Source organism: Acanthopagrus latus, chromosome 14, assembly GCF_904848185.1.
Source record: "Acanthopagrus latus isolate v.2019 chromosome 14, fAcaLat1.1, whole genome shotgun sequence".
Lineage (NCBI taxonomy): Eukaryota > Metazoa > Chordata > Actinopteri > Spariformes > Sparidae > Acanthopagrus > Acanthopagrus latus.
Genome location: NC_051052.1, coordinates 1,859,172 through 1,872,602, shown reverse-complemented (window position 1 = coordinate 1,872,602; position 13,431 = coordinate 1,859,172). Strand labels below are relative to the sequence as shown.

The 13,431-nt window shown below is 39.0% G+C and overlaps 1 protein-coding gene across 2 annotated transcripts in view; it reads left to right on the top strand.

Annotated features, from left to right (window-relative positions):
• arhgef39 (Rho guanine nucleotide exchange factor (GEF) 39) overlaps positions 1-13,431 on the top strand; it is an 88,298-nt gene that overhangs the window by 65,464 nt on the left and 9,403 nt on the right. For both annotated transcript variants that reach the window (XM_037122536.1, XM_037122535.1), the window contains exon 8: positions 8,365-8,594. In XM_037122536.1, coding sequence (XP_036978431.1) covers positions 8,365-8,594 — 230 coding nt within the window. The remainder of the gene's footprint in view (positions 1-8,364; positions 8,595-13,431) is intronic.

Genomic DNA, 13,431 nt, shown 5'->3' with positions numbered 1-13,431 from the left:
CTTTTCCAGCCAATAAAGCTCCAGTCCCACCAGGCAGACTTCAGAGCAGCAGCAGCACCACCACGCCCCACAACCTCACGCCGTCCCATTCTCCTTCTCCCCACCAACAGCAGCTCTGATGTGGGTAAAATAAAAGCTCTGCCTATTACAGATGAGAAGCGTCGGAGCCCCTCAAACATATTAAGTAGCTCTGTAGGAGACGGGGGGGGCGATTGTGAGACACAAAGCCCGAATCAATGGGACATCGATACAGCAGACACTCAGCCTGTTTCCCTGGGAGGCCGCAGATTTATGTCTGCCTGCATGTTCCTTCAATTTAAGACAGAGATGTCTCACATTTTCTATCTTGTTTTCCATTGATTTTTTCCAATTAATGTATCCCTTTGACTTGCTGACTGTAAAGAACAATATTGTTATGTTTCTGTAATTTGTATGCATTTCCTTTGTCTTGTGGTCTATCACACTACCTCATTATCGTAAACATTTTTAGTTTAAAAAAAGGCTACCAAATAAGTAGTAATAAAATGAATCCACTTTTTCCTTTGAAAATGATCCTCCCACACAGATCTATTAGATTTTCTTTCTCCTTTTTCTCCTGAAACATTTAATAATCCACAGAAAATTAATGGACAGTAATTTGAATACAAATTAATAATAATAATCAATTATGTCATTCATCAAAAAATGCTTGCAAGGTTAGTTGTTTTTTCTCTGCTTTAATATTGTAAAATGAATGTAATATAGTTTCAGACTGTTGACTAGACAAAACATAGATTTTGAATGATTTTTTTTAATAATGTTATGACATTTTATACACACAAAAAAATATCGAACAACCAGATCTTAGAGTCTGTGTCTGTCAGACTCTAGATATACATATCTAAGTGTTACAGTATGTAATCCAACTGTAATTTGTATGTGCTCTATGTGCTGTAATTAACTTTATGATTTAATATGGTTTAATTTCTGATTTAATATTATTACTTGTGCATGAATCATGGGTTTGTTTTTTAATACCTTTAATAAAGGAAACATTAATTTTTCCTGAAGTTCTACCTGTGGATTATCTTAATTCCAGGTTTAAAGTGCTCCAGCATCAGAATCAGAATCAGAAATCCTTTTATGTCCCGCAGATGGGGAAATTTGTTCGTCACAGCAGCGACAGAATATTACAAAAACAGAGACATATTACAAAAACAGAAACAATAGTAAAAATAAGCAATAAAATTAAAAAGGGAAGAAATAGACATATATACATATTTACATGATATAGTGCAAAATTAACAGCAGTTTTTTTTATACATAGATTTTAAATACAGATAATACATATGGAATAAATATGGGTGTTAAGGAAGTTGACCAGATGCAGTGCAAAAACAGAAGTGACCTTGTGCAGACATACTGCACAGTGCAGGGCACAGGGTGAGGTCTATAGGCTATTGGGAGCAGTGCTGGTTGTAAAGTCTGACAGCAGCAGGAAGGAAGGACCTGTGATACCTCTCCTTCACAGACTTAGGGTGTATCAGTCTGTTGCTGAAGGAGCTGCCCAGTGCTGAGATAGTGTCCTGCAGGGGGCGGGACTCCTGCACCAGCAGCGATGACAGCTTGTCCATCATCCTGCTCTCTCCCACCACCTGCACTGAGTCAAGAGGGCATCCCAGGATGGAGCTGGCCTTCTTGATAAGTTTATCAAGTCTCCTCCTGTCTGCTGCTGAGATGCTGCTGCTCCAGCAGACTACTTCATAGAAAATGGCTGATGCCACCACAGAGTCATAGAAAGAGGTCAGGAGTGCCCCCTGCACCCCAGAGGACCTGAGCTCCCTCAGCAGATACAGTCTGCTCTGACCTTTCTTGTATGTCGCTGCAGTGTGATCAGTCCAGTCCAGTTTATTGTTCAGGTGAACTCCCAGGTACTTGTAAGATGTCACCATCTCAGTGTCTGTTCCCAGGAAGTTCACCTGTGTGCAGGGTTGTTTGTGCCTGGGGAAATCCACCACCAGCTCTTTGGTTTTACCGGCGTTGAGCTGGAGGTGGTTCTGTTGGCACCAGTCCACAAAGTCGAGCCCGTTTTCCAGCATATGACTATTTTAGAAAGAAAAAATAAAATTACACATGGGATCTATTTTTGATGTGGTTTAACCAATCACCTTCAGCGAAACAAAGGGTAGTTCCACCTACCACGGGTATTAGTCATGATTAGATGATAGTCACAAATCTTCGGTCCTTGCACTCTGTCATATAAGTATGTTTGTGGAAAAGACTGCTACTGCCCTTTCAATGAGCGACCGTGTTCACATCAAAAAATATGTGTGTGCACATTCATAGCAGAGGGAAACACTTCAAAAGTTTCAAAATTGTCAGACTGTCTCTTTAAAGTTACTACAGTAACGTTTAAAGCTGCCATTCACATTGTTACCAGAATAACATGGAAAGGAACATTCAACATCTGTAGTAATGAACCAGGGAACCATGAATTAACCACTCTGTCATATATGTCCGATCTAATAGACAATATGTATTCGATCCACTTTTCCCAAAATCTATATTTGTCCCATTCCAATCTGGCCGAGAAAGTCAACTTTTCCATTTTACCCAGTCTTCAACATTAGGTACCTCCATCTTCAGCCATTGTTTGGTTACAGCTTTCTTGCTTGCAACTGACATTATGCTAAACATGTATCTGTCTCTAGTGCTTGTGAGTATAACAACTCCATTGTGAGTGGGAGTTTATTCCACATAATTTTTTCCATACACTTTTTTAGCTCCTGCAATAAAAGCTTAAAGAGGGGCAGCCCCAGAATAAATGGAGGCAATCAGGTTTATTTTTGCTCCACATAATCTCCAACACCTATCTTGATATTTTTTCTGCGCTGGTGTTCTTCAGGTGTTTTTCTATCCACATTATCTCCAAGATAAGGAACACGTTGTTTTCCACTGTTGCTCATTAATCTTTTCCCATTTCTCCACTGATAATACAATATTTGCCTCTCTCTCCCACTTTTCTTTTACATGTATCATGCCATTTCTAATTTTGTCTACCTGTGCAGTTCTCAGTCAACATGATTGAGCCCAAGTAGAGCTTATATTTGGGAGCACTACACACACTTGCAAACACACACACACACAAAACCCTTCAACTGACAGATTCATAGATAACGAAAATAATAAGCTGAAGTGTTATTTACTTATTTACACTCCACTGGATTAACCATTTAGCTTTTAACGTCAGTGGTGTAAATACTGTTGTTGTCTCCCAAAAGTCAGCAGCGCCAAACCTGACTTTACTCATTCAGTCACAGAGGCTGCCTGCTGCATCTGTTATTTCTTTGGCCTCAGACACATCAGGAGGAACAAGACCCTTTGTAGATCAAACTTTATTTCCAGCCTCACCTTCCTCAGCCCCCCACCTTCTCCAGCCCAAAATACTTTGTAGTAGAGCAGAGGTGCTCTTTGACAACAGAATCTGCAAGGCCTGGACATGGGAAGGAGTGCTTGGCACTTCCTGCTCTTTGAACCTGCTGCTGCCTCAAAGCACTGTGGATGGTCAGATGAAGGCAGGGGGTCTGAAGAGAACCGGGTCCACAAAGAGACTTCTCCTCACACAGAGCTTATTCAACCTCTCTGACTCTGTCAACTTTGTCTTTCAGGGGGTCTGATAAGGGGATATCTTATAAAACTGCAAAGGTTAGGGAAGCCACGGTTTGTTTCCGAAAGGAGCATTAGATTTTGTTTTACAAATATATAATTCAATTTAGAATGGCACTCTGTAGAGTGAATACCTCTGTTAAGGTCCAACAGTTTCCTTTAATTCAATCAAGCCTAATCCAATATAAAACGGCTGTACTCAAGTCAGAGTCTTTCCTGACACTTAATGTGAGTAAAACCTCTTGTTTGTATGTCTGTATATGAACAAATGGAGGCCAATCAAATATTTTTTTGCAGAGTGAAAGGATTCTGACTGTTTCACATTTTATATACCAGGTAATTCTTAGTGAATCCCAGCTATCCTTCATGTGAGGCTACTGAACTATGTGTACCACAATAAAATTTAATCGGACTGGTTTCTTTGGAACCAGCTGCCCCTAAATGCAGCAAAACTGTCTGTGCACTTAGTGATTTTTTCACACGTCGCATTCAAATGTCCTTTTCCTGTAGTTATGAGACCAGAAAATGCATTTGCAAACAGAGAATAGGCCTGTTACAGTAGCCACATTCACCACAAGGAAAAAAAGGCCCAGGTTTGTGAGTAAGTTGTGAAAGAGTTAAAGGGATATTCCGGCGTAAGTTTCATCCTTGGTCTAACACACTGTGACACCGAGTAAGAGCCCCCCTCAAGTTTTCCGACCGCTAGCTTATGTAGTTTTCGCAACCTCAGAAAAGACTGCATTTTATTTTTTTATACAATTTTTACATACAACATTGCCACAGAAAATGTGATGCATATAAGATGTCTAGCTTCAGCTAATTTGCAGTCTTTGTCCCTGGTCAGGATTTAGAATAGAATAGAATATTCTGAATACAATAAATGCAATTATACAAAGGCAGTGGATAATACAGTGAATAGGTACAAATAAACACAGCTGCAGTTATACATTTCAGATTAAAACACAAGTTAAATATAGCATTAAACATAAAATAAAGTGCTGTATGGACAATGACTTGAGTGAAGTTAATGTTCACATTTCTGCTGCTGCTTGAGCCACAGTTTAACTTTCACACTGGGATTTAATTTCTAATGGTAAAGAATTCTATAGGTGTATACCACAGATAATGCTCAGGACAGCACCAAACTTCAGCAACAGTACAAATAGGGTCCCAGCACATAGTTTGAGGCATCAAACATCTGCTAGCTTTGCCAGATTTCTATTGAAAAGAACACAACTCACCACTCTCCTGCAGCAGCTTGCTCATTGTGGGGAAGCTGCTGCTGAAAATGTATACTTATTAATCCATGAAAATGTAATCAAAGTTCATATGTGTCTTGCCTACCAGTTTAAAACAGTTATTATTGAGAGCTGACGGGGAAAAGAACGGAATTGAGTATTTCTAACTGCACTCTGTAATCGACTCGTCACGGCTTCCCCACAACGAGCAAGCTGCTGCAGGAGAGTGGTGAGTTGTGTTCTCTTTGTTTGAGTGGTTATTGTAACAACACATTAAAATGACTACTAAGTACTACTACTTTCTTGGTCTATGAACGGTTGTAAAAGGCTTGAACAGGGTTTTATTTATATAATATTTAATAGAATGATCACAACACGATCTCTACACTACACCTGAGACAGGCAAGAGACACAGGATGTCTCTCGACTGTTTTTCCATTTGAGACCCATGGCATTTTAAAAGCAATTTGACCCCTGCCTAGCCCCACCACTTAATCTCAGTGGGCTTGTCTGTTGCTGAAAATGTCCTCTCTGAGCCCCAAAGGCACTGCTCTGGCCACTCAGACTAGCTGCAATCACAGGCTACGGGCTGGGGCAATTACAAAAACACCCTGGACCCAGGATGAATTTTTATCTTATCTATCCAAATGTCAGTCTCATGCTTATTAACTATCATCATGCTTCTGCCAATCATGGTGAAAGAAATGAGAGCTTTCCTCAGCAGCCACACCCCGACATGTCTACCTCCCACTGACTCTGTCTTAGATTTTTCTCTCGTTTCTTTGCTCTCATCAAACTGCCTTCATTTATCTTTTGAATTCAGCAGGACTTGCTTAGTCTCATTATTTTTGTTCTTTGCAGTTCTGCAATTTGATGCTGAGGAGAACCATTTTTAACACTTTTACTATGTCATGTCAGTGTAAGTCATCTAGGTTTGCGCTTCAGTGAAATTTTATCAAATATATATTTAGTATTAAATCAAAATCCCATTTTAATGTATTGTTGATTTTCAGTCGTGTTCACGTTTTAATGTTTTCAAATACCTTAAGTTTAAAACAACTAAAACTCAAGTTAAGATCAAATCTTTTTATCAGTTGAGAAGGTGGAAAGAGTGTCAGCCTTCTTAATGCTGACATCTAAAACTTGAAAATCATTTGAAATGTTAAATAAATGAATAACATTTGACATTCAGATGTTTGGAACTACCTCTTTTTTGTTTAACAAATCAGGACCTCAAGAAAACTCAAAATACTGACGCACATTACATAATCTTTTCTCAAGACTCTGTTGGTCTTCTTGGGTGCAGAAACTAGCTTACAGAAAATAGTTTCACCATACAGCAGGCAAAATATAATTGCTGCCTTAATGTATTTTGGCTGAAGTGATGATAAGCATAGGGTAACAGAATTTGTGCTTTGTCTACATAAGATGCATTGAAACACATTTAAACACATAACTGAGGAAACCAATTACCTTACAATTACTAAGTAAAGTAGATTCCGAGTGCTGTATTGTAGGCAAATAGACTTGTTTAAGTTTATTGAAGAAGATTCACGTCTCATCCAAGAGGCTTCTTCAGTTCTGACTAACTGAAGAGGGAGTTTACAGGTTTGATGATTATGGCTTACAGCTTATGAAAACCCCAAATTCAAAATCTCAGAAAATTAGACATCAGACATGAAATCACTAAAAAAGGATTTTAAATGCAGAAATGTCGGCCCTCTGAAAAGTATAATCCTGCATATGTACTCAGAACTTGGTTTGGGCCCCTTTTGCATGAACTATTGCCTCATTGCCATGTGGTGTGGATGCTATCAGCCTGTGGCACTGCTGAGGTGTTATGGAAGACTAGGATGCTTCAATAGTGGCCTTCTGCATTGTTCGGTCTCATGCTTCTCATCTTTCTCTTGGCAATACTCCATAGATTCTCTATGGGGTTCAGGTCAGGCGAGTTTGCTGGCCAATCAAGCACAGTAATCCCATGGTCATTGAACCAGGTTTTGGTACATTTGGCAGTGTGGGCAGGTGCCAAGTCCTGCTGGAAAATTAAGTCAGTATCTCCATAGAGCTTGTCTGCTGAAGGAAGCATGAAGTGCTCTAAAATGTCCTGGTAGATGGCAGCGTTGACTCTCGACTCAATAAAGCACAGTGGACCCACACCAGCAGATGACATGGCCACTTCACACTGGATTTCTAGCATCTTGGATTGTGTGCCTCTCCATTCTTCCTCCAGACTCTGGGACCTTGGTTTCCAAATGAGATGCAAAATTTGCTCTCATCACAACATTTGAAGCCCATGTCCAGGATCCGTCTGTGTGTGGTGGCTCTTGATGCGCTGACTCCAACCTCAGTCCACTCCTTGTGAAGCTCCCCCGCACTTTTGAATAGTCTTTTCCTAACAATCGTCTCCAGGCTGTGGTCATCCCTGCTGCTTGTGCACCTTTTTCTTCCACACTTTTCTCTTCCACTTAATTTTCTATAAATGTGCTTTGATACAGCACTTTGAGAACATCCAGCTTCTTTTTCAATTACCTTTTGAGGCTTTACCTCCTTGTGGAGGGTGTCAATGATGGTTTTCTGTACAACTGTCAGGTGAGCAGTCTCCCCATGATTGTGAAGTCTACTGAACCAGACTGAGAGACCATTTAAAGGCTCAGGAACCCTTTGCAGGTGTTTTGAATTAATTAGCTGATTAGAGTGTGACACTTTGAGCCTACAATATTGAACCTTTTCACAATATTGCAATTTTCTGAGATTTTGGTTTTGGGGTTTTCATAAGCTGTAAGCCATACTCATCAAACTTATTACAAATAAAGGCTTGAAATATCTCACTTTGCATGTAGTGAATCTATATAATATGTTAGTTTCACCTTTTAAGTTGAATTACTGAAATAAATAAACTTTTGCACAACATCGCAATGTTTTGAGTTTTACCTGTATATATCTCTAGCAACTGCATCCACACGCTGTTTTGGGTGAAACAGGTGCTGTGTAAGTGCTAGCACCAAATTTTAAAAAAAAGTTGTAGCACCATGCCTCAAGGCTGCTGTGTTGGATTTTACATATTGGACCATAAAAAAAAAACCCACAGCTTGCAATTTCCTTTACCTCCTCAAAGAACAAAGGACAGTAAAAGTAAAGACCTGTGGCTTCAGGCCATGCACACACTGAAATGGTTAACTCTGAGAATTGGCAACACAATACATGTGTGTCTGCAGCAGAAATGATCACAGTTTAGTTAATGATGTTTCTGAGTCAATGTTATGTGCATATAGATTGAAGAAAGGAGTCTTTATTGATGCTGTAATTAAGGTTTTTACCATAAAAAGACATATGGTCCCACCATAAAACACATGCTTTTAGAATGGATTTGGTCCATCACAATAGTCAGTCCATACAAAAAGCCGCTGGGGGCAGAGGGTAATTTAATGGTCATAACTCAAATAACATTGTTACTGTTCATTCTTCCCTCTATTCACAGGGAGGTGGTTTATCAGAGAAGGCTGGCTGAAGATGGTTCCCCCAAAAGGAGCAGGTGCTAAGCCCAGGATGTTCTTCCTGTTCTCTGACATGCTGCTGCAGGCCAAGCGCTGCAGCCCATTGCATCCCACCAGTGGAACCAAGTTTGCCGGCCAGCATGCCTACCCCCTGCAGGACTGTACTGTGGAGAAGGTGTTTGGCCACACCAGGAGCCAGGGAGGCCTGCTGAGTGTGAGTTTCAGCCAGCTAGGCTCAATTTATTCATATATATGTTTGTTTGTTTTTATTTCTATATATATGTGTGTGTGTAGATATACATAGTTACGATAATCTACACACACACACATATATATATATACACATGTATGTGTGTGTGTGTGTGTGTGTGTGTGTGTGTGTGTGTATGAGAGTGTTTGTTGGCCAGCAGGTAGGGGAGACATCTGTTCATTGATTTGCATATGCACATGAGTGAGTCCTGAACAGAGGCATTATTTAATTTCCAGTTTTTGATGGATTTTGCTTTGATTTGTCTAACTTATGGCCTTGATGGTTGCTGTTGTCGAATCTGCCAAACAGGTTTCCTGAACGTTTTCCAGCCTCACTGAATGAGAAATATAATTTAGCTCTGCCTGTCAGAGAAGGCCTTTGTTCCTCTGCCTCTTCTTCTCCCTAATCACTTCAAACCTTGTTGAAGTAGCCCAAAAGTTGAACTTTTAATGTGCCTCTCCTCAAAATCTGATCCGTCTCAGAGGTCTCAGTACAGATGCTGGCTGACAAATTGTCTAAATGATGAAGATGCTGTCATGAAACATTCAAAGGAATGAGTCGCGCGTCATTGAGTGAGTAACCAAAGCGTTTATGCAGCAAGTGTTTTGTGCCAATGCTGTGTGGTATCAATATTCATTTCAGCAGACACGCTCTTGCTGAAAGTGCTCTTTATGTTGTGCTGCTAATGTGCCTCCCTGTGATGCACAGCAGCTATATAGAGGTTTTGATTACTCAACGATGTGCCCCCACTGCAGTCAATCCAACATGTTGATATCATTTGATGCTTTTTGACATTGAAGGTTGATTCACAGGACTAGTAGTATAAAGTGAGGCTAAAACTATTAGTGACATAACATACAACTATCAGTAAAACATTTACCAATTATAGTTCACTGCAGATTTACTATTTATTCAGTCATCAATTATGCTGAGAAGTGTAAAAGTTTAATGTTTTGTTATTTTTAAATGTGATGTTCTTTATGACACTGAAATGAACCTTGCACCTCAAACCTTGAAGCGTTTTAGCTGTTGGTCAAAGTAAGAGTACTTTCAAATAGGGCTGTGCTAAATTATTATTTTGACTATCAATTAAGCTGTTGTCTCTTTTCACTTCACCTCACTTCACTTTCAAAAATAATTTATCAAATGTCAGACAGGGGAAACTGACCATCCCAAGCTCTAACAAACAAGGTGACATTGTTAAATATCTTGTCAAACTAAGGGTTAGACAAGACTAAGACCAGGACCTAAAGATTTCTGGTTTAAAGTCTAAATCATCACATTTAAAAATAAAAAACAGAGAATATTTGCCAATTCATTTTCTGTTTTTTGACCAAAATATTGTTTTGAGTAGTTGTTTCAGCTCTAATTTAAAAATGCCATGGGATGTAGTCAGATGGGAATTTTGCACTAAATCATTCACTGGTTTTCAAAAAAGACAAGAAACTGAAAACATTGATAAAAACAATCCATTGTTGCAGCCATAAATTGTTTTTAAAAACGTATTGCACCTAGCACAGAGATCACCTGATAATATCAGTCTCGTGTGTTGTAATCAATCATTTCAGGACTCAAACAGTATTAACATATTTTCTACTAAACCTTCAAACTGATTTCTTATAAGTAGCAAGTTCTCACATTTCACATGCTGTCCAAACTAAGTCAGTTGTATAAGAAATTATCCTGAATTTAATAACTATTATTATTTTTACTATCAATTTATCAGTCTATGATTTTTATAAATCATATTTGATTGTTTAATCATAAACAATTAGTCATGGAATGATGATACATTCATGTCATGAGTATTGTGGCCATAATAGTTTTGACTCACCATATTTTCTAAAATGGCATGAAAACAAACTGGAATCTCTTGACCTCAGTTAGGGGAAAAAAAGTGTTATTGTGTGGGAAGGAATCTTGTCTTTTCTTTTTCTATAATTCTTTTTTAATGAAAAATTATCTTAAATGATTTTCATAACACACAAGGTTAGGTTTTTTTTATGTAGGAGATCAAAGCTGAGAAGTCAGCCATGGTGATGCTGATTTTTAGTTAGGTAGACTGCTTTTTCGAGGATATTCATGTTAATACAGATGAACTAAATTCACAATGATCAGTTTATCCTGGCTGTTGTTATGGCGATCCGAGATTACATATTACATGCTTCCTTCCATTGTTGAAGTACATATTTTTTTCCAGAGCTAAAGGTGATGGCTTTGAATGTTTCTACTTGTCAGACAGACTGTCCACAAACCAGAGATATGACTGCTGGATAATTTTTCATTATCAAGAATTTATCATTATTAATTATTAAATAATTGTAAAAGCTGTCGATGGTTAATTTTCATTTGATTAGCTAGTTCATTAATTAAGTAATCTTTTAAGGCCTAAATAAATTAGAGGTAGTTCACAAATAGTATACAGCATTAAACAAAGACAAAGGTGAATTAAGGTGGACCTAGTTGTTTATAAGACTGCAGTATGTGTACCCAGCATGTGTCCTAGCAAACTGTCAAAACCAGACCTATGTGACTTCATTTGTTGAAAGCAGTGTGAATTAAAGGCATCCTTCAAAAGAAAAGGCTGCTGATGGAGGGATTTGTCTGAGGATTATTATTAGTGTGTGTGTGTTTGTTTTTTTGTTAAGAGCTGTGGTGTGTAGTGATGGCTGCCTGCTGTAACAGAATCTCTCAGTTGCTTGATCAGATTAGGCTGTAGATCCATCTCTTCCGGCCCTCCAGTAAATACATCTTCCTCAAGCCTGTCGCCACTCTCTGCCAGCCCGCTCCGCGTTATCTAATGGCAGAAATGGCATTTCATTAGCCTCTTATCCCACCGAGGCCCAAATGCATACTCAATAGCATTACACGTAATTTCTCATAAGGACACATTATTGATCCCGGGCCCCTACCTGAGCTCAAGGAAAAGGGCTGTCAGCACTCCAGGGCCCTCCTCATCCAGGGCAATGAAGAATTAAAGCCAAATTAAATTTGACAGCTATAAATGCCATGGCAATCTATATGCAAAGTTTGAAAAAAAAATCTTTTATTAATAGTTCCGGTGTCCCCTCCTCCATCCTCCCTGGTCACACAGGCCACGCAGGTTAGTCACAAGAGAGCTGGCTTTTATTTGTATTTATATTTTTTGTGGCTCGACCCATATTCTCTTCCACTTCTGTCTTTCCCTCTCCCTCCATCTTTCTCAAGCTTCCTTATTCTCTACACTCTTTCTCTCTGCCGTCTTCCTCCTGCTAATATCCCCTTGCTACTTGAATATTTTCCCACATCCCTGACAGATTCTCTTTGATGTATAAATAATCAAGCTAAATTATGTGCAGCGATGAGGCTCCATGCTCTGCTGTTCTTATTATACAAAGTAATTTCTACCTAAGAGGGTCAGATTTCCTGACAAATCCCTAATTACCGCATTGCAATAGAAGTGGAATCTATTTGTGCATAAATCAACTGCCGTCCCCCAAGTGGCGAGTGCCAATATCATGCAGCACTCAATTCGGCCCCACTCACTGAACTCTATAATTAGATAATACTTTTGATGATGGTACATTTGAAATCTTAATCTATTTAATGTATAATGACAGGCACTCCCTCTCCCCTGTGCAAAAACATTATTATGTTTGATGAGCTTTATGCTCCTTCGTACCAGCGTAAAGTTCTTTCCAAATACACCTAGAAATTATCGATTTATCACTTCTCACCAAACTAGTTTCTGGTGCAGAGGCTGCAGCTGCAGGTAAATGTGAAAGGTCATTTAATATAGTGAAGGCCTAATTTTGATCCTCTGTAATAGCTTTCTCAGTGTAATTATGCTGCTCTAAAAGCCCCTTTTGTTTGGGCTCAGACATCTCCCTTTGGTTTGTTTGACAAGTACAATCTGAGGCTGATTTTAGCAAGTGGATGAGAGAGTTGATAATTACTGTTGACTCAAAGGAAGATGACCCTGCCGCTCTGTGGAGTCCATAATAGATTAGAGACCAGATGTCTAATTCAGCTTCCTACAGAACAGAATACAGTTTTGCTTTAAATGGGACCTGATTGCTACAGATTCAGTTACTCTACTCAACTTTTCTGTTTACTTTACTGTCAGATTTCAGTCAGGCTGTTAAGGGTGATGAATGCCTGTTAGGAGCAGCAGCGGCAGGTTTTTTTTTTTTTTGTTGCATGATAAGCTGACAGAAAAGAGGTTTTTGCTTGATGTGGCCTGCCCTCTACTGGTTTTATCATGCTACTGCAGTTCCAGCCCTGCCGTAAACAGGTGCCTGACGACTAAAAGATGGTAGGGCCACCAAAACAAAAGCTGAAAAATGTATGTCTTTTATGCTTCCTGTGCCTCTTGGACAATCTGTTTTCAACAATCAAAATGAAGACAAGCGCCACAACTTTTCCTCCAGTTTAAATACTAGAAATAGTTGAAAAATCTTTGTCTTTGTGAAATTACTAAATGTTTTTTGAAGAACAGATATAACTTTCTCCACACATTTTGGAAATATTTGTCACTTCCCTCTTTCAACTGTATATTTATTAATAAAGCTGAACATTTTAAAAAAGGGTGGAACAAGTTTTAAAACCAGGGTGGAAATCCATGTGCAGATTTAGAAAACTGCCTTGCCTAATCTCAAGTGTGATTGTGAATTGTTCCATTTTTCAGGCTGCTCTTCTCTTTGTTGTCAGAGTTTGCCACTACAAATAAACTCTCAACCTGTGGCAAACACTGAATGCTGATAATGACTGTTAAAGGCTGTCGAGACTGTGAACAGTTCAGATCCAGCTAATGACGGATTGA